The 22462-nt window shown below is 37.8% G+C and overlaps 1 protein-coding gene across 1 annotated transcript in view; it reads right to left on the bottom strand.

Moving 5' to 3' along the window:
• The window catches only part of LOC108232540 (matrix metalloproteinase-17), an 89444-nt gene that overhangs the window by 12413 nt on the left and 54569 nt on the right, over positions 1 to 22462 (bottom strand). Inside the window, exons 4-7 of the mRNA XM_017410418.2 lie at positions 11958 to 12244; positions 5969 to 6145; positions 5453 to 5555; positions 3031 to 3113 (exon numbers count right to left, since the gene is read on the bottom strand). Coding sequence (XP_017265907.1) covers positions 3031 to 3113; positions 5453 to 5555; positions 5969 to 6145; positions 11958 to 12244 — 650 coding nt within the window. The remainder of the gene's footprint in view (positions 1 to 3030; positions 3114 to 5452; positions 5556 to 5968; positions 6146 to 11957; positions 12245 to 22462) is intronic.

Genomic DNA, 22462 nt, shown 5'->3' with positions numbered 1-22462 from the left:
TACAACAGGAAAACAGGACATCCTTGACAAGACGCTGAGGCACAGTTCCAGCTGAGTTGTGACCTAGAGATGGTCTCTTGCGGTGTTCCACAACATTAGGTCTACTACCAGAGCTGCAATGATGCTATTTTTGAGCTTTTCAAACAGCTGTGTAGTATGTCCACGACCCAGCTCTGTGCCAAACAAACCCAGCTCCTGTCCCCAGTCAAGAAAAAAAAGAGGTTTACACCAGCATTGGTTAAAAATGTTCCTGTAGTAAGCTTCCATCAGTCAAAGAAACTGCTGACCTCTTAGTGAAGCCTGTTTTACACCAGCACAGTTTCCATCGAACACTGGCTGTGACTAGGTCCACAGCTCACATTGCTAATATGGAATATTTTTGTTCTGCTTTAAAAACCACAATCATCTTATCTTCAGGGTCATAGAGAGACCCAATCAGTTGGATATTGGTCTGCAGGGTGTCACCAGGGCCAATTCGCCCTCTTTGAGCTCTGTGCTGAATAGATGATGCTCATAGTGCCCTGAACAATGCCACCACCTGTCTGCCTCTTTTCTCTACTCTCTCAGACACCAGCCTCTATTATTTTGGGCATATAACCAAGAATTGACAGCGTCGTCAGTCCTGCAGACTGGCTTGCACCGCTTTGTTTTGCTCCGCACCCAAAACGCAAAGACATGACAACAAATGCAAATCCCTGGCTCCTATCCACTCAGGTTAAAGGTTTAGCTTAAAAAAGACTTGTCCTTTGGAGGTAGAAAAGTGGATCAGTTCTTGTACATTTTGCCTCAATTACCTTAATTTCACCTTTTATGAGTCTCAACATAAGCCCATCTCATCCAGTCTTTTATGTTCCTTTTTTCTGTCCCATCATGCACTGGGGAGAGTTAGCAGCCGCCCTAGTCACAGATTGCTTGGTTGATTGGGGGACTTATAGTCCAGAAGAGAAGTGCTCAGTCCAATCCCACCAGGTCCCTGACTTCTCCCCTTGGGAATTTAATGCCATAACCTTGATATCTTGGGTCATGTGCCAGGAGGCACCCGTCAGAGGGAGGTACTGTCATGCCTGCTGGCTGCTTGCTCCTCTGCCTGAGGATTTTGCTCTTTCTTCTCTTCACTTCTGCAGACTTTTCAGACCTGGTGTGTGCGAGTGAACAGGCTTTACCTGCAAGTCAGACCCAATCAGCTCTGCTACTCATATTAGTCTCTTTCCACAGCATATTGCCAGAGCAATGACCCAGAACCTCACTTAATCCCATTCCAGCATTTATTGGTAAACATTTGTTTTTGCCTGAACTAATTCTGGTCTTTCTGCATTTCAGATTCCAAACCCATTATCTGCATCTGTCCCCACACTCATCTGTCTGCCAGTTTAATTTTAATTTGACAAAGCATGGCATTCTTCCCTTACTTGACCAAACTAAGGCTTTTTTACAACTTACCTTTGTGTTGTTAACTTCATATCCTGAATATTGAATGTTATGATTTTTAGAAACAGCAAGAGGCACAGGCAATGACATCACTATCAATTTGGGCAGGTTAAACAGTTTTAAATTACTGTTCTCTATTTTTTAAGAAGGCATCGCTGCTGCTCACTTTACTGCTACAGGCTGAGATTTGCCTTCATAGAAGCAGCTGTCGCGTCAACAGGTGACACATTTAGATCCACCTTATGTTGTGAGATCTATAATTTGCATGCAGAAGAAAAATATAAAGTTTTTACAGTTTAAAGGTAAACAATTTCAAGCTTAGAATTGCCATGCGTACGGTTACAATAAAATTATCGATTTAACAATCTAACAGATCAGACTGTTTATTCTCACCATTATTATGTTGGACACGACAACTGCTTTTTATTTTATTTTATTTTATCTATGAGGAGCTTGCACAGAAACGGTCTGTCCTTATATATTTGTGCTCTTTTGCGTTAAAATATGTGCAGAAAAACAAAATGATGCCAAGGTTAAGGTGCTATAATCTGACTAATAAAGGAGATTTATTGTAATTTGTTTCGGGTGATAAAGACATAAAATAACATGATAGAAAGGGCCATGTAACCTTATGTTTTATTATGAACACAGTCAAATTTTTAATACAGCTAAAAATATCAACAACACATACACAATAAGGGGGTGGGGGTGGGGGTTATAATCTATTTCTTTGATGCATCTTGATGCAGATGTGAGCTTTTATGAATCAGTTTTAAAATGCTAAAAATCAATTATTATTTGATGTTATTCACATCCTGTTGAGAAACACAAAAAGTGGAACTCTGAAGTGTGGAAATGAAGGGCCTTAACAGTTTATGGTGACCACACAGTAGAGACAATATCCAAGCGGCTCCTTCTGCATTTAGTGCAAGAGTTTGGATGGTTTTCAGCTTCTATTAAGTTTAAGCGAAAAAATGTTGACAGGTGCTCGGCTGCACGGACATCCATTTCCACAGAACGTCGCTGTACTTAGCATGTTGACGGCAATTTTAATTCATTTAGTTCTCAGAATCTTGTTTGATTAAAAAAAGTATTTTTTTCTTTTGCTGCAGCGCAGAGCAAAATATTTTGTTTCTTTTAGGTTTGGGAGAGTCTATGCTCAGGATTTTATCTGAAGTATGATTACAGATGCATCAAGATGAATTGATAATTGTTTAAAAATTACATCTAATCTTCTTGACTCAACATTGAATCGGGCCTTAAGATTTCCATCCCTGTATATAATATATGTGTATATACTGTACAGCATGCTTTCAGTTATAGAGACAAACTGGAAGCATCCAAATTGTGAAGACAGTTGTTTGGAAACCAACTGTAACTGGTGCATCTCTAATTACATTTATTGCATTTTTGGTCTTATTTTATGTTAGTTTTTCATGTATAAAAAACATCATTTCATGATTATTATCATCACCATTTGTAAAAACAGGAAACTGTAACGGTTCTTAAACTTCTGTAAATTCCATAGCAGGTTGACAAAAGACTTTTGTTTCCTCTTCCTTGCACACTGTCTGGCTCTGTTTCTTCTTTGGGTTAAATCACCTTTGAAAAAGAAAGCTTCCCCTCGTATTTGGGCCACTGCATCAAAGTGACTTGTACATCTGTCTGGACCATCTTGTGCCACCCTGAGAGAGAGAGAGATAAGTTTATAAAAAAAAGTGGGAGGATGAAAAATATATAGTAGCGGAAGTGGGCAAAAGAGCAATAATCGAAAGTTGTACTGGTGTAAATTAATTTAAATACTAAGTGTGTGTATATATATATATATATACACTTAGTATTTAAATTAATACTATATAAATTAATATATAGTATATATACTATATATATATATATATATATATATATGGTCATCACATAAATAAAATTGTGCATTCAGTGTTTCCATTTCTGTAGATAAGGCAAAATTAAAAATAAAAAATATATATATTTCCTGACATTTTCTCACATCTAGTTAAGTAAAAAAACTGTGGCATCACCTACCCTTCATCACCTTCTCTATCCTGTTAAGGATGTTGACTATGATCTCAAAGAAGTTTTTTTTTCCTAATAATATCACTAACTGTAACATCAAGCTACTTAGGAATGGACTTGCAGCCTTTGAATTACATTTCGTCTTCCATCATAAGCACTGATGAGTTTGCCTGCTCAGTTGTAAACATGCCATAAATTATTGCAAGAGAGAATTAGTCTTCTTATGCAATTTAGCAAACGCTCTGTAAATAGCCATTTATATTCAAAACCATGCCTATTCTTGACTCTTCGGTGCTTTTGTTAGTTAAGAATCTTAAGACCCTATTTATTATTCCTAATTAATTTACTCCAAAGGTTGAGCATTATCCTACACTGAAGGTTAATGTATTGTTTTGCTGTAACTGCATTATTTTTTTTTAACAGTGAACACAGTTAATTAAATGGGAGATGTGTTTTGTGTCAGTTCCATGTCTAATAAGTTATTTATAAAATAAATCTGTGCTTGTTTTCTTTGGGTTTATGTGATAAACTTTAAAAATAAAGACAGGAATGTAACGTGTGAAAATCAGTAATAACTAGTACACATTCATGTTTCATGTTTCCTTCTGGAACAAACTCTGGCCAAGTAAGGCATTTCATTGACTTGATCAAATCCCCTTTCACTAAATTTAGACCCTGCTTGATGATACCACCAACACAAGGTCTTGACAAGTAGAGGTACTGGAGACTTCCTCTACAAAGATTGACTTTGGTTTGCTCTAAAATGTTCGATGCTTGTTTAATGGGTGTTGCTAAAAAGGTCTGGAAAAGCACTAAATCTAGCAACACAGGTGCTAAGTTGTCAAATCAATAACCCAAAGTGCTGTAAAATATCATAAATTATGCATTATAACAGATAAATGACTATAAAATTCTTCACATCACTCAAAAGTGACTGATGCACTGCTTTGTCTGGTTAACACATCCGGTCACTAGGGCTGACCCACTGATGTCTGATGATTGCTTACAAATCGGATTTAATGGAACCCATTTTCCTTTTGTCCACTACTGACAAATTGTTCACTGAACTACTTTAAAAGAGTCTTAATGAGATCTGTCCTCCTCTCTTAGTTTAATCTCCAATAATACATATTCACTAACCATTTTCATGCTCCATTGCTTATTTCTGACCATTTTTACTGGTTTGGTCGTTCCTCTTGAGACGCCATGAGGCCAAGTGATGGCTTAATGCCCAAATGGTCACAAAATTTGGAGAATCACTTAGTGTTGCGACCCATTAATTGTTCATAGGGGCACATTGCCATGAAATATATCAGCATTCTAATATATTCTCATGCTCATGAGATGAAGGACCACTGAGTCTGGTGATTTAATGACAAAGGGATGTGATAAGTCAATCATTACATTCTTTTACTTCTCATGAAGGAGGAGTTTTTTGCCAGGGTTATTTAGCCCCGCACAGAAATGGAAAGATTTAGACATTTTACAACTAATTTAATCAACACAAAATTACAATTTGATCAGACCATCAATGGAAGCTACTGAAAGCTGTAAGTAGAACGTAAATGCAAGAAAAACAGCAAGTAAATGAGCAAAGAATATGTAACAACTGGCCAAAAGTAATAGATTAATTGTAGAATTTGTCAAAATAATGGAAAACTGCTCAAATTGCCAAGCAAAACAAAAATGACCCAAAAGTCCAGCTAACGTCTGGACTCTAGGTACACTACTAAAGGGTGAACATTAGAAACCCCTGACAGTGTCATTGCTTTTAGCTATGGGTTCCTGTGTTCACCTTTAGGGAGCAGTTATTGTAACTCTCTGTGCCAAAATCATTGCCAAAGCATATATATTCAACAAGACCTGCAGAAGCTGGCAAATATCCAGTCATTTGTGTGTTTGAGAGGGTCAGCAAAGGAGAAAGAATCAATATGCAGACGTGTACATGGATCATTCCATGTTCTAAAAGTACACCTTATCTCTTACTTACAGGAGTGTGGATCTGTTTTCAGGAAGGTCCAGCAGGACAGGAGGCTCAGGTGTCTGGGAAGGATTGCCTGGCTGATTTGTGTGGGACACAGAGTCTCTGACACCTGGAGGATTCAAGCAAACATACCAAACAAAAGAGGTCAAATTGTTCTATAAACAAAGTTTTTTGTTCATATAATTAATCAATAATGAAATCCCCACAGCAGATACTTTGTTGTTGTTACACTGTCTCAATGTTGGTCTTTAATTCATCTCATTTAAACTCCTCTTCCGCCTCTGCAGCTCCGTCCTTCAGCATTCTTCCCAACATTTCATTCACATTTTCATGATCATTTGTTCCTCCCCTGCCCACTCTTACTCTCTAAAGCAGATGATAAGGTCATATACCATAAAAGAGGTCCAATTAACTCCATCCATGTTTTCGTTAATCAATAAGCTCACCCCGCAGAAATCAATTCCTCTTTCGTCGTTCACACACAGAAACACACACTCAGAGTGAATGGAAGTGTCCTTGTACCATAGAGCTGCCAGACACGGACTTTGTCCTCGTAGGGTAGATCATATTTCAGTGGATCACCCACAGGACCTTGGTAGTATGGTCTCATGATGGACTCCATGGCTGAGGTGTGGACCAGGCCGATGGCGTGACCGAACTCATGGACTGCAACCGCAAACAGATCCATCCCATGAGAGTCTGAAAGAGGCAAAAGTGAGAATGTTAAATTAGAACTATGCTATTTTATATGTATGTGTGCCATCTTAAAGCCATACCAAATTAAAAATGAAACATGATTGGGATTATTTAAAATGTTCTTTTGTAGTGATGCACATTTTTATTTAAACTGGGAAATTAAAGGCAGGAAGAAATTATCTTCAGACATAAAAATTACTTTTTGATTTGTACTTATGTGAGAAATAACAGGGTTTTAATTTTGAGAACATAAGACACCATTCCCCCCTTTTCATAAATAAAAAAAAAAGACTTTCACTGAGGCTTTACCTTCACTTTGATGAATATCAGAATGCAGCTTTTGTATGACGTCTATAAGTTGCAAGCTAAAAGACATAACAGACAGCTGTGGTGCCTGCGAGTGCAGTTCGGGATGTGGTGCAGTGAGATAAGTATGGTAATACTGGCGGAGCCTCTGGGCTGCCAATCAAAACCTAAGTGTAGAAAGATATCCAAAGAGACTGCAGGCCATTAGAGCGCATTTCCATGGATGTTCAGCTGAAAAGGAAAATGCTTCCAAAAACTCCTTGTCGGGCTCTGCAAAGCAAGACAAAACCCCGGGTGCTGAGATTTAGATTTGCAAACATGTGAGTGCAAGTGTGTCGAGCCAAGCCAGCTCAGACCTCCTCAGTGGCTCGGATCAAATCTGCTTTCCGTTAACCTTGCATTGGCCTCAGGTTGAGAACATTTCAGCGCTTTGCTCTGTTAAAAGCAAAGGACAAGTGGAGCGGTGCACTTGAGCTTATGGCACTTATTATATTCAGGGGCCAAATGCCATTTTCAATTTACAGGAACATAAGGTGAAAAGAGGAAATGTGGACATAGGTGAGAAGAGGGGATACTGATCAAAATATGTGCAAGGAAATTATTATTGCCTGCCACCAAAGACAAAAGGGCAACAGTGTTTTAGCCTGTCTGTTCGTGAGTCCATTTCTTTGTCATGTTAGCAAAATATCTCATGAACCAGTGGACATATTCTATTGAAACTCAGAGTTATTACTGGATGTATATTTACAATTCATTCATGTTTGGAGTCATCTTAATTCAAGCTGACTGCCACAGCTATTTAACTTCATTCAACACAAAAATCACTAGAGTATAAATTTACATATACTGAGCTATAGTTTTATGTGGTAGTAGCTGAGAATGGCTATAACTCTATTTCGTCTCAGCAAAAGATTATCTTAGTTTAAACTTCTATCATGAAAGCCAGAGGGAGATATACATTCCTTCAAGAAAGCCTTTATTGTTTATTTTGCAATCGAGATACATAGAACAAAGTTGCAGTGTCTGTGGACATAGTGGGAAGAGAAGAATTGATCTGAAAATAAGATAGAAGTTAGATGAAAGTAACAAAAAAAGACATGAAATCAAGAATAAACAGCAACTAAAAGCAAACAAAAAAAAAGTTATTAGCATGATCACTGTGAATGATTTCTAAATAATGAATACCACGGTATAGTCTCATTACTTTGATACAAAGCCAATAGACTTTTAGGGTCAGTCCTAACTTGGATACTGCATAATGTAAACAACGTGACAAAAACAGGCTGCAGCATTTAGTTAAAGTTTAATGAGGGGGGTGTTTTATAGGGTAGATGGAAAGAATTGGGAACACTTAGAGCCAAGGGCAATCCTTTTTCAAGGGATGGGACTGGTGTTGTAATCTTGCATTATTTTTTGCCTAAATGACTATAAGAATATTTTCATCCAAATATTTGAAAAGCATCATTGTTTTATAAAGTTTAAAGTAAGTTCAAAGTACTAACCATGAGGAGGTAACACATCTTTTTATGTTGATATACTTTATATGAATATACATAATCTTAACTTTTACTATAAATTGCTGCCAATTATCCAAGAGTGTTTCATGGTGATGTCATTATAGGTAAGAAAAACAAAAAGGCTTTCAGCTAATAAATAGTCCTGGTTATGTGTATCTACAAGCTAAATGGCTACTTCTGATGGCGTTCCTCTCTTAGCAGCCTAATTCGATTCGTATGAGCATAATTATTCACGATGGCCAGGTGGCTCACAAGTCAGTAATGATGTGCTCCATTTATCTGGGAATTCAGAAGCTGGAGTTTTGCCTGAAGTCCCACCTGAGCCAAATGTGTTCCAGTGCAACAGGTCTAATCAGGTTAGGTGTTGTTAAGGCTTCTGACTCCTCGGTTCGAACGAGCGGATCTTAAAAACTTAAGGATCATTTTGGTTGACAACTTCGTCAAGATCTCAGATTCAGTCTAAACTTTGCAAAATTATTATGATTTTTGTGGCATTTCTTCTTACAGTTCGAAGAAACTCACCTTTCAGGGTCAGAGCTTATGATGGTTCCCATGACGTCCTCCTGCATTCTGGTTATTATTCCCCTTAGGCTGATTAAGGAATAATTCTCCACGTTCAGCCACATCATCTCTTACAAACAAGCTTTTGCTGCTTTTAACTTTTAGCGAACATTCTGCTTCTTCTACCTTTAACCCCTCAGTTTTATTCAGCGAATTTCAGCAAAGTCATTCGGTGCACGCATTCACACTCCATTTTTGTTGAAAAGCAGAATAGTTTACATTTTGCTAAACTCTTCAATGGCTTTTTATTGTCATAACATGTCAGTTAAATATAGAACGATAATAGACTTTTTTTCTCACAGCACGTTTTACTTTTTCTAACATGAAAAGCATAGTTATAATCATTTGCCTTTAACTATAGCTATGTTTTAAGTGCTCTTGTAGTTCTAATCTATGGAGGGAAGTATGTACTGCTGTATAGAGCCTTTCTTCATGGCATTGAGTAATTATTTATAACTGCCTATTTCCTTCAATGATATGTCAAAATGTCTGCTGTAAAAACGGTCTACAAAAATTGCACAAAAACACATTTTTAAAAAATACTAAAATCAATACTTTTATATTAACAATAGATCATATGATACTATAGGGTTGACCTTTCATGACAAACTGAGAATGTTGTCTGGCTCTTCTCTGGTTTACACTGGAAGTTGTTATAGAAGAGTTTAAACTTCTAAAACTGAGAAGAGGGCATCAGATCAGTACCAAACAGCATGTGGATGAGGCTAGAAAACTAGCCGGTAAAGGCAGCAGGGCATTTTAAGAGCATAAAGGAGTTGGTGTTTGCTGGGGAAATGCGATTGTATTTGAAAAAGGCTAAAAAATGGCCAAAATCAAACCAAACCGAAGTCTAAAATGAAGCGTGTTGTGAAATATTTTTCTTAATGCCCTCTTTACTGAGCAGGAAGCCGAGTTGCTTGGCATCTATGAAACGGCCCATTTGAAGCTGAAAACGAGCAAGTTGTTCAGCTAAAACATTTGAAATAACATCACTTTGTTACTGCAAAGTTATTTTAGAAAACTCGAGGTGCAATATTTAGTAAGCGTCTTATCCTGGAGGTATGTCTCAAACTGTAAACGGTGTTTGAGTAGCTGCTCCCACAGTATAAAGAGGTGAATGGATACAAATAACATAAAAAATTATCCATTTTCAGCCATCTTAATCTTATACAATCTAATTCCAAATAGACACAATATTCTCTTTTAATACACACACTCAATAAAAAACAAAAAGGTACATTTTACTTTTCATCAAGGAGTGAAAAAGTAGATTTGTACAGAGGAACGTCTAACAAGGTAAATTGATTCCCAACAAGCATCTTTTCACCACCAAATCCGTCTTACCTGTCATCAGCAGAGAGTAATTTCAGGCTAGAAACATAACTTTTTACACAGAATGCTCATCGACTGTCCTATCTGTCTATATGGCTTAATATTACTGTGTAGTTTGAAAAGATAAATAAATGAGGGTCATGAAAACAAAAAGATCTAATCTCTCCCCTTTTAAAGCTCTGACTGTATTAATCAAAGCTCTGTTGATACAAGTGCTGCTGTAAACTACAACAACATCATCCTGCAGCCTGCTGGGTGGTATAATGGGAACAAATTGAGCTGTGGTAAAATATGCTCACCAGCTTTAACAGAGTGAAAGCAAAACGGCGAAATGAAATCAGCATCTCATCACTATCATCTGCTGCACACCTTGGCTGCAAGGTCTCAGCTCCATTTCTTGGGAGAAGATGCATTGTAAGCTTGCGAGCCCGGAGGGGTCTATCTGTCTATCAGGTTCCAGTCATAAAAATAAGCTGCGTGTGCTGAGGGTGGAATAAAAAGTGTTTTTATCCAAATCACTCAATACCTATGTGGTACTTGCACATGCAAACGTTTTTTTTTTTCAAATAAGAAATGTGCAAACTACTGAAACTAAAGATTATTATGTGGTAAGTTACCATTTGTAGAATATTAAAATAATTTATTTAAGGAATGATTGAGCATTTTAGGATTTATTTAGGATTTTTTTCTTGCTGAGAGTGAGGAACCCAATGGAAAAAGTAAACTCATAAAACAAAACAAAAGCATGATATGTTGAAGCTGAATCATAAAAGATGATTGGAAAAGTCAGTTACTTTTGTCGATTGATAAAAAAACAAAAACAATTTAATGGCCATCAATAGGTTATGATAAAAATTAGCTGGTTTAGTCACCACAAAAAGAATGAAAAGCTCATTGTAAAACCTGGATGATGACAAAATGGGATAGAAGCTGAAACCTGCTTCCTGTGCACCACTTGAGTTCTCTTTTCCTTAGTTTTCCTGATCTTGGTTTAAATCTTTTTTTTTTATAGTTTAAGGATCTCATTCAATTGTATTCCAGGATATCACTCAACTTCATCTTTGTCGTTTGTGCTTTTGATTTATTTTCCACACATTCCTCTACGATGTAATTTAATGCACGTTTGAAATGAGAGAGATTAGACCGGGGATTGTTTAATTTAGCTTGGGTTGACAGGATATATCATGCAACACACGCACGAACAACACCTGGTCTAAAATTGACATCTCTTTTATTTTTTCCTTGCCTCAGCTCTGTCTGTCTACCAATATCTCATAAGGCATAGGCGGCCATCTCCACTGTCGCTGTGAAGCGATGCTCTGAATACCTATAGCTGCCTTATTTGATGTCCTCTCCCAGTGTTGGTTGAAGCATCAGATGTGTTCAGGCTGCCTACAGCTATTTCTCTGTCCATACAGCCTGGGGCCACTTTTATTCTGTGGGCAGCTCTGCTGATCAGTGCCTTATTCTTCTTTTGATCTTAACTTTTACATTTAAAAGAATTAAAACAGCCATTTGGACAAGTGAAGAATAGAGACATTTTATTACAGGATTCCATTATAAGAATTAAGGGAATTTCTTGAAGGCAAGGATGTCTCTCGCTGCTTTTCATGTCAGAATTTCAGACTAAGATCATCTTTTGATGAGAAATGATGGAGTTAAAGAAAATATGGTAAATCTTTGAAAATAACAGAGTGTGATATTGCGATATCTCACATGATCTCCAATATCTGATAGTGCTTGAAGTATGAGTTGTGAAGAACTGTCAGCTACTACCGCATCACATTTTAGGACATTATGTGTTTAATGCACTGAGTTGTAGCTATTTTTGTGTTTTCTAAGTTCAGCTGGCTGTGGGAGCCACCTTGATTTGGGTTGACTTTAAAAGTTAACCATTTCTAAATATTCATCCAATGAGTATTTCCTGAAAGTTTCATTAAACTTTGTTCAGTGGATCATGAAATATTTTGCTAATGGTACAGACAAATGAACACAAGCAGACACAGTTAAAAATATCATCGCTCTTCCTTCACCTTTGGTGGAAGGTGGTAAATCTTCAAACGGGTATAAAACTGACATTTAAAGATTGTGTTTCTCACCTGGTGACCTGAAGGTCCAGGCCTCGTCATCGTCAAAGTGTGTATCCCCAGCGGTGAACCTCTCACCAGGGAAGAACGCGTGAGCGACTGTGCCCCCCGGCCCATCGAACGGGTATCCGTCGTTGTGGTCGGCTTTGGTGAAGTCGATCTGAATGTCGGCGTCGTTTCCGGCCACCTCGTGGAAGTTCAGAGGTGCGATGTCGCTCCAGACCTTTAGGGCGTAGTACATGAGGGCTCGAACCGTGTCCCTGCCCAATAAGGCCGAATCCTTAGGGAAAGTCCTCACTCTGAGACAGAAAAAGAGAGATTATTTGAAAAAAAAAAAAGTGAAGTAAGCTTCCTTAGGTGGCAAACTTTTAGACCATTCAGTGACATTTCTAACTTTTTATAATCACTCACAGCCAAAGAACGAAGAGAGATGATGCTGTTTTTGTCTGTGTCTGTGTGTATTCATGTTTCTCCCTGTTACCAAAATATCTCATGAATTTTAATTAAACTTTCAGGAAATAATCACTGGATATCCATCTACAACCGATGAACTTTTGGCACCAATCCAAATCAAGATAGCCACCACAGCCAAATGACCTTAGAAAACACTAAAATGGCTGTAATTCAGTCAGTTATACACATATTGCGCTTAAGTTTGTTGTGGTAGTTGCTGAGAGTCTGACACAACACATACACTCTGAGTGGAACATCTTGCAATGCTGCACGAGATCGTGTATAACATGATTTTCAAGGTTTCCCCAAAATGGTTCCAACTCTGTCATTTCTCGTCATAAGATGATTGTAATGAAAAAGTCTGGCTTGAAAAGCAGCAGGTGATAGACATTCCTTCAAGGAATGCTAGGCCTTTAATTGTTTTTGGCGTTGTTTGTGGTTGTGTGTAGTTTGTTATTTTAGTATATTCGTAAAGATGACTATTTTTTTTAAATTTAAAGATTCAATGTCAACATACAACAGACTCCATGTTTGATAAATTTTATCCAAATGCAATAACTGAAGCACATTATCAATACAATCAGTTTACACTTTTAAGTGTTGAACTATATCTAATAAAAGTAAGTAAACCTTCAAAATTATGACTAAAGCTTGCTTAAATTGTCAGTAGTTAGCTGTCTTGCACTAATACAGTGAATAAACATAGGCTAAAAAGAAAATAAATAATTACATTCATATGTTTTTTTTAAGCTGCTTTTAAAACCAAGATGTTCTTGCTGTGAGGCCACCACTGTGCAGCCCAAAATATACAGTACATATTTGAAACACAGTCCTTGGAACACAAAACAAACGCCATTGAGGGCAGGCAGCATGTTTATTTATGAAAAAGGAATTCAGTCACCTTTCAAACCATATTCTTCCATTGAAACCCTTCTGAGAGCTTGACATCTTGCCAAAATTTGTGGTTTCACTTCACACTTGAGTTGTCTGCGGTTCTGCTGATACCAGAATGTCTTAAACACTACTAGTGATGCAAATGAGTTTATTAGTGCAGCTAATTAATGCATTAATTAGCAAACACGTCTGCATCAACATGTTGTCACCAAACAGATGGACGACAGTAGCTTAGATGCAAGTCGGGCTTAAAGCGGTAACAAAGTGGTCACTTGAAAATGAGCTTTTCGTTGTTAATATGCAAATGTATGCAGCGAGTTGTTTCAAAATTTATTCGGACCATTTATTTTTGCTGAAAACTCAGAGTACAGTGGGTCTAAACTTTTTTATTGTTTTCCTTTTTGTCTTTATTTATTTGCAAAAATGTGACCGCGCAGTCCATTCATTTGTACAGTGCTGCCTGAGTGTGTGACCGTCACTGCTAACCACAGTTAGACAAGGTCACTGCAAATGGCTCAGCCTCCGCAGACAATTCACCCGCTGATTAGTCCTAATTCAAACAGACGAGGGTGGGCAATTGTGTATGTCTGTGTATTTGAGAGAGTGTTCGAGAGAGAAAGATGGAGAGGCAGAGAGCATGGTTTTGTCAGCTGCAAGCATGTTTGTGCATCTAAATGTTGCGCGCATAGGAAAGTGTGTGCGCGCGTGTATCTAATTGCAGGTGAGTCTTCCAAGGTCACACGATTCCTGCCCTGCATCTCAGATGAATTAAGGAGTCTCTGAACTGCTGGCGCTCACACGCAGAGACAATACGTGGATTTGAAGTAAAGTAAGTGCCATGTCTCTGCGGTGCCTCTTTAGGTTTGATTATCTTCGCAGATCATGAACCTGCCTGCATGTCAGTCAAACTCCTTGATTTTAACAGCCTTATTGATTATTTTATAATCAAGCCACAGACTGCAGTCGTATCTGATGTTTATTAAACAGGTTGTCCTCATTGGGTCTATGGCACCGCATGTATTTTATGACACCGTTTTTTTCTCTTAGACTTTAAGACTAAATCAACATTAGGTCATTTCATTGAGAAAAGTTAATCAAACCAAACTACCAATCAGCTCAGTAACTTGAGTTTGTTTTCCCATTTTACGTTTATTCCAGTTTTTATGGTTGTTAGGGCCCTGACAGTTTCCCTCCAGATTTGTATTAATATTTTCTGTTATGCGTTTGTTTGTTTTTAGTCAGGGTTTAGGTAGTCCTTTACTGGGGAAGATTATCTATTTTTTTTATTTGCTCTTTGGCCTTTGGATGACCCTTTAAGTTCTTGCATTTGTTTACTTATTGTTAAAATTCTTGACTTCAATATGGAGACAAACGTCTTCTGCCTTTGATTTGGGACCTAAAACTGGACTCTTTTTTTTTTTTTTTTTTAAAGATGTTGTCCATATCTCTTTGACAAGACATATAGTAACAAATAAACTGGGGGCTCGTCTAGGATTTAAATTCGGGGTTTGTGATGGTCCATCAGTTAAAGAACATACATATCATGTGAATTCTACCAAACGTGCTATAGTCCAGCGGGTAGTTGCCTCCTTGCTTGAAAATGATACAGCAGTTTCTGATTGCAGTAAATGGATCCCTTCCTGCCTTTATGAGGCAAAAACAGCTACAGATTTTCAAAAAGTAAACATTGTTACACTGAAACAGCATGATGTCTGCAAAAGCAAATACAAGTTATTATTATATATTTTTTCTCTTCTCTGTGACAAATAAGCTCAGAAAAATATATATCACATATCAACTCCAACTTATGGTGAATGGTCAATGATAAGCTGTTTTGTTAGTAATTACCTGAACTGATTGGGTATTTTTCTCAAACAGCAGGCCCTGAAAGCTGAGAAATGAAATGTGTGTCAAATGCTTCAATTGTACCTCTTATGGAGTCAAGCCCTTTTAAATTCCACTGTTAAAATGTCATTGCAGCAGCAACAAATAAATAAATAAATAAAATAATGAAGTCTGAGTACTTCAGTTTCTACTTCTTCTGTGTTGTTTTATGCAGAACTCTCTGAAAGTTGTGCAGAAGCTTCTCAGATTTGTTGAGATCTGGACTTTGTTTGAGCAACTGCAAGACTTTCTTTTTTTGCAGTCCGTCCCTTTCAGGTTTCTGCTTTAAATCATTGCCCAGTTGCACAACAACCCAAATGTGACAAAGATTCTGCTGACAGGCAGATGACGCTCAGATCACGTGTGCCTTTTGTACATAGAGACGTTCATGGGCGGCTTAAGGACTAAGAGATGCTAGAGGTCCTGTGGCTGAAATATCCCAATGACAGGAAAAACCTGCAGGGATATCCACTCCAGGGATAGAGTAACAACATCAACTTCTTTGGAGATGGTCGGGCAAGCCTTTCCCAGATTCATGGGCAGCTTCTAAAAGAATATCGGTGAACAGACAACTCAAAACCAGCAAACTGCCAAAATTCCAGCTTTTACAGAGAACGTCACATTTGCTGAGAACAAATGAATCAATTTGATCAGCAGCAACTAGCTTCATTTTACCTTCTAAAGTTCTACAAAGACATAATTAAAAGATACTGGCCATTTAAAAAAACAACTGGCAATTGGCCATAGCTATACATATTTAATCAGTTACAAAGTAGGTACGTGAAGGTGCAGTAGCAGCTGCTACAGCCAGCTTACTGTAACTCACAATTGAGTTTTTTTAAGCGAGAATGGTCAATTATAAATGTAGTGTACACGTTCTTCTGAAAGTTGTTAAAAATACACATACTTGAGTTGAGCAGTTATTGTTATTTTTTGTAAAAAAAAACAAAACAGCTTGTATATCAGCCATCACATGCCCTGATTTGTAAAGATTGACATCAGTAATAATTATAGTTAAAAGTATTTACATAGACTATTTTCTCTCATACTACTTTATGATTTTAGCTCAGTTGATGGTAATGAAGTAATGACACACTGTAATATTGTGTGTTATTGTTCTCAGGTTGTATTGCTTTAATTTCAAGACTTGGTTAGGAACAAATGATGTTTTAATAAGTACTGATGTATTAAAACTTCCAAAGTGACAGAAATGGCACAAATCAAGAAAAAAAAGAATCAAAGCTAATACATTATGTTTCAGTTTTAAAAAGAATGACTGAAAATAAATGAAGATAAAAAATGATTCCAAATAAAAAGTGTCAAAAAATAGTTACTTTCCTGACAGCAGCTTCATCTCAATAAATACACTTCAAAATCTTCAAATACACTTTAAGTCTTTGCTGTGTGATGAAGATTCAGCTTTGACGTTCAGGCAATCCACCGAGGTTTGCTGCTAAATTTATTTGTTCTTTTCATTGCCACAGTCCTTCAATGCAGCACTTTCTACAAAGCTGTAGGGGTTTCGGGTAATATGCTTTTTTTCCGCTTTACTGTCATTTTCTGCCAAAAAACCTCAAGTTACTGGGAATACGACTGCATCTGGCAGAAAAAACGTACCACGTAATCCTCTCCAAAAAGTCCTTTTCATGGTTTTTATGGCTTTTAATTGTGTTTTTCCGCTAATTATACAAACACAAAATGTTCATAAAACATAATTGTCAGCTTTAGAGGACCTTAAAGGATCAGTTTCTTTAGTCAGTGTACTTTCCTCAAGCTAAGCTGGCTGCAACCTAACTTATCCACAGCTTTATATTTAGTATGCAGAAACCACAGTAGCATTGACCTTGTTTTTCGACAAAAAGAGAGAAATTAAAGACCATATTCCCAGATACCTCACTCTGTTATTTTAGGCTGTGAGCGATCTTCTTCCTTTCTTCTTGTGCGCCTGGTGTTACATGACTTAAAGCATGACCTCAGAGCCATGCCAACACTTACCGCAACTGCCGCCGCCGCTGCTAATTAAGCCCCCCTTCAATCCTCACATCCATCTGTAAAGAATCCGCTCGCCCCCTGAGGGGAGTTACCATCATCACGCTCTACTATCTGCTCTAGTTTACCACATCAGAAAAGACGAGGTCAAAGCCGAACATTTGTGCATCCATACTCGTTAAACTTTAACTTTGGCTGTGAGCATCTGTTGTCAGCTTACTGGAAAAGAAACAACAAGAACAACAAAACAACTAAAACTGGAGTCAAGTTTCTAAGAGCAGCAACAGAAGCACAAGGTGAATTAATGGATGCTTTTCCCAAATCATCTCTAAAAGAATAAGCCTGATGTGGATTAAGATGAGGGTTTTGTAACTGCAGCCTCAATGACTATTTACTCGACTTTTTTTTTTTTTTAAATCATGATTTAGGAGCAGTAATGGACCGATAAGCGCATTAGCAAGCACGGTTCGGTCAACAAAAAGGAAAAAGTGCAGAAGCAGAAGATTTTGGCTGCAGCGTGAAGCGGGGGACGTCAGCAGCTCTGTGGCTGGAGGGCCGCTCGGCAGCAACAGGGCTTCAAGAGCGCGCATCATTGACTTACAAATAAATATCTGAGAACAGAGTGTGCTGTCGGACGCTTCCACATCAATCAGATTTAATACCTTCATAAAGAACTGCTTACACCAAAGAACACCCTGACACTACTGAGCTGGCAGGCCTGGACAGACGGTGGGTCTTTCACTGTGGAGCTTCACAAACAGAGGACTGAAAAGGAGGGAACGGGATGAAGGGGAACGAGGGGGATGTTGCTAAAAGCCGATGGGACTAAGAAAGGAAAAATTGGAGGAAAGATGAAATATACAAGTTGGTGTCGCTATGGTGTGTGTGTTCGTTTGATGTTCCAATGCACAGACAGGTGATCACTGGATGCACATCTGGAGTCAAACCAAATCAAGATGGCCATCGCAGCTAACTGATCGAAGTCTGCACAAAAATGGCTATATCTCAGTGCACTTTACAGATAATGAGCTAAAATCTGATGTGGTCACAAAAAAACACCAACCGCTAACAGAACATGCAAGATCACATCACTCAAGATATTGCAGGATGTCTCATATTTGACCAAAATGGCTAAAACTCGTGTTTGAAAGGTGGTGGGCAATATGAATCGCTTCAGGGAATACCAGGCCTTTAATTCCTGAAAGTTAGAGGCGTCAAAACTTTCCCTCTCTGTCCTTTACCCCTCCATCTTGATGATCTTGACCTTGTGCACATGTCCTCTCTCTGGGCCATTTATATACGTCTTCTTGTTATACAGGACATTTTGTGTCTTTTATACCACCTAACCTGATTTGCTCCAAAAGGAGATAATAAAGTGCAGAGTGTCCCATTAACGGCAACTTTTTTTTTGAAAAGCAAATTAAAAGTTAAACCCCTCTCATTTAGGGCACAGTTATGTGTCTGCATTAGTGAATTATTGCTTATAGCACTCAGAAGCTCCAAACGAAAATGAGTAACGATCAATTAAATTATTCCAGCGTTTATTTATCACCTGTCAAAACAGGAGCAGCATAAAACGTTAAAACTTGAGACAGCAATCATGAATAATAAACAAAAAGAATGGATGTGGCTCATAAAAACTTGGGAGATTGAATTTGAGGCTACATATGACGCATGCAGAGTTTATAAATCGAAAATAGACTCAAACTATTGTAAAGTTTTCTAAACAGTATAAAAATAAAGAGTCTTGTAACATCCTTGACTTTTACGACCAGGCAAAGAAAACAAGCACTTATGGAGATCAAGGAAAAGAAAATTCAGAGAATTGTTTTTATCTCCACTGTCTGTAAAGTTAGAAAAACCCAGAGGGAGTTTTCAGACTTTTTTAGCCAATTACTCTTCACTGTGTTCAATGGTTTGATTTAGGGGAAGGATTACTTATTTTGTGTCTGAAGCTCTTTTTTTTTTAGCTCACTACATGATCCTTCTCCTGCCTTCGCCTCTGTGCATGTGAGCAAAGCAACGTGCAACAGAATCACAACTTCTCCTCGTTGCTGCCAATTTAGCATCTGTGTTGGCGTGTGTCGACAACATTGTGGACAAGTCAGAGTTCTGTCAGTTTAAGCCGAAAAACTTTGCCAAAAACACCACAGTCTACTCCAGTTTGAAGTTTAAATTGCATTTGAATCAAATACAATCCTTAATAAAATAAATATGTGATCAATTATTACATTAAATAACATCTAATTAAAATATATTAGACTGTAGGCTCTTTCTTTGAAGCCTTGCTTCATAGAAACACAGATTAGATTAATGATAGATTTATGTTTCAGAAACATTTCTTTTCATTTTTACAGTTCAAAGCTACATGTAGAGTTAGTAGAAATGAGTGAACTTCCATGAGTTCTTTAAGAGGTACTTGTGCTGAAGTCATGTATAATTTGTAAAATGTTCACCTATTAAAAAAGTTGATACGATTCAGAGGAATTGAAGCTTGCAAGTTATTGATTTTCTTGAAGAAAAATCCTGAAAAGTTACAAATATTGGAAGAGAGGCGTTTGAAGCTTGTCTATCGTGTAATATAAGGACAAAGAATTCAAATTTTATTTGAGTTTCTTTGTGAAACTGTGAAAGTAACTGTTTCACTGCCTGTGTATCTTTAATAACTGATTGTTCCAAGCCATTTCAAATGTGAAAGCACATGGACAAATTTACGTTTAAGCCACATATAAAGTAGAAATACTGAGATTTTAAATTCTTATTTAATTAAAGGCCTAGCATTGCTTGCAGGGATGCATATCGCCTGCCCCTTTCATGCCAGAGTTTTAGACTGAGATCATCTGATGATGGAAAGGGACAGAGGCACAGCCATTTTGGTCAAACCTTGTAAATGACGTTATGTGTGATCTCCTGTGATCTGTTACAGCAATGAAGCATCACTGCTTTTGTGTTGGTTGAGATTGATTAGTCGTGGCAGCTATCTTGAACCAGGCTGGCTTCGAAAGTTAAACAGTTGTACATCTAATGGTTACTTTGTGAGAGGTTCATTAAAAAAACATCAAGTGGTTCGTGACATAAAACAAACAAAGGCTGACACCTACAGGTGTAGTTCTCTGAGTATGTTGGAGATGACTCTCAGCTACTCCCACACAAAGGTTCAGCTCAATAACTGTAAAACAGACTGAGTTAAATCTATTTTTGTGTTTGGTAGGGTCAATTAGATTCTAGTTGCTAACAGGAGGATGAGTAACTCAGTGATTGTGATTCATTGTGACGTTATTATCATGCAAATGATAGTTGTAATAAGTTTCCCACGTTCAAAGGTAAAGATCTGAAAAATGGTTTCAAAACCCTCTGTATGGTGTGCCATATGATTATAAGAAAAGCTAAATAAATGTGCTTTCCATTTGTCAGGAGCTCCAGAGTGATAGGTTTTTATTTGCTTGTTTGTTTTTAAGAAAACACTGTTATTCTGGTGTACAAGTAGAGAAGCAGCTTCCACTATACTGAAAATAATAAAGAAAAACTTATTTCAGAAATCCGAGCTGGGGGTTGTGTGTAGGTCAGGACACTGACAGTTGGTTGGCAGTTCTAAGACGTAGAGAAGCAGAGATTGAGTCATAAAAAGCTAAATGTTGCTGTTTGTCAGCAGCAGACTCCCACAGCGGCGTGCATCCGCTCTCCTGCAGCAGATGTTGACTTCATCGCTCCGCTACAGCGCGCAGCGTTGGACGGCGGCCACCTCTTTTTCCAGGTCAGTTGAGACCAAACGAGGGGCGCCTCACGCAATCACATCCTGACGCCCTCAAAAATTGTTTGAACCTCTGACTGAGAGCCCGCGGTGGTGCCGGGGATTATTTCAACAAGGCCGTGCCACAGGGATAGAGTCTCCAGGTAATTTGTTTTCAGTAAGCCCCAACTATCCTGCCCCTGGTGACAGGTGATTCATCCCAGTGAACTCATCACTCTCGCCGTCTGAGCAGCTGCTGAAAATGCTTACTCTGCTCGGCAGAGTCTGGCTGGATGAGCCAGACGTAGATCCCTGGAAATCAGTGCTGGATGATTCTCCTCGATTTATGCCCAATGCCAGCCAGGAGTGATATAGCTTTAATGTAGCCAAGTAGAGAGTTGACTGCAGAGGAAGTGTAACTTTTAGAATCAAACAGACCATGTATATTGTTATTTTATACTATTATTTACTCACTTTTACTTCCATCAAAGATATATATATATATATATATATATATATATATATATATATATATATATATATATATATATATATATATATATATATATATATATATGTAATCACATCTATTTGAACATAAAGTTTTGAGTAATCCAACCAATATTTGAAAATAAATAAACCAGAAACAGCAGCATCTCTGTGGGACAAAGCAGAAACCATTATATCAGTAATTCAAAGCGGAGGTCTGTAGAGAGGTCGTGAACAAATACTATCTTACCTGTTACAGAAAGTTCTTGGAACGATCTCACTTTCAATAAATAGTGTTTAATTTTGACCAGAGTGAAGAGCTAACGGCCAGTCAAAGTAGGAGCAAGGCCAAGGAATAGTCCAGACTACCCCTTTAAAACAACTTCAGTCTCCAAAATTTTAAAGTGATTCTTGTGAATGCTTTTCTAAACTTTTACATCCTCTGTCAGTATTGCACACACACCTAAGACAATTTTTTTGCAAGCTCATATAGCAGCAACAGCAGCTAGCTGTAGCATTTTTGTACGATAAAGGGCAATTCCATTTGGAATATCATGATATTTTAGTTCCAATAACTGTGTACTGTGAAACTGACAATAATGTGAAAGTTTACAAAATTGCGTTTTCACAAACCACTACGAAACCTTTACGATTAGAGTTATTTTAAGATGGCAGAAGTCCACTTTGGTCTTTGCTCCACTTGGACTAGTTGTTACCTCATCAATCTGGTCAGAGTGAAACTTCGTTCCTCTAAACTGAGGTTGTTGGAAGAATCATGATTTTTATTATTCATAATCTTTTCACAGAACCCCTCTTCAAAGTATCTTTCTCGTGCTAAAGTTTATAGGTAGTACCAATAATCAGGAAAAGAAGTACAGTAGAAAAAAAGTTTTTTTTGGTGCTAAAACTTTTAAACAGGGCATAATTTCCATCCTCTGACCTTGTGATCTTCATCATCTGTTCTCAGTTCAGGCTCTTCAATACTTTTTTTCTGTGCTCTAACCCAGAACTCAGCCTACAGCTCCAACAGCCCTCCAGTCAGCTGAAGGTTCCTGCTCATCGACCTGTTTCTTCAATC

This window comes from Kryptolebias marmoratus, linkage group LG14, assembly GCF_001649575.2.
Source record: "Kryptolebias marmoratus isolate JLee-2015 linkage group LG14, ASM164957v2, whole genome shotgun sequence".
Taxonomy (NCBI): Eukaryota; Metazoa; Chordata; class Actinopteri; order Cyprinodontiformes; family Rivulidae; genus Kryptolebias; species Kryptolebias marmoratus.
The sequence above is the reverse complement of the archived record's forward strand: the minus strand, read 5'-3'. Positions and strand labels throughout refer to the sequence as shown.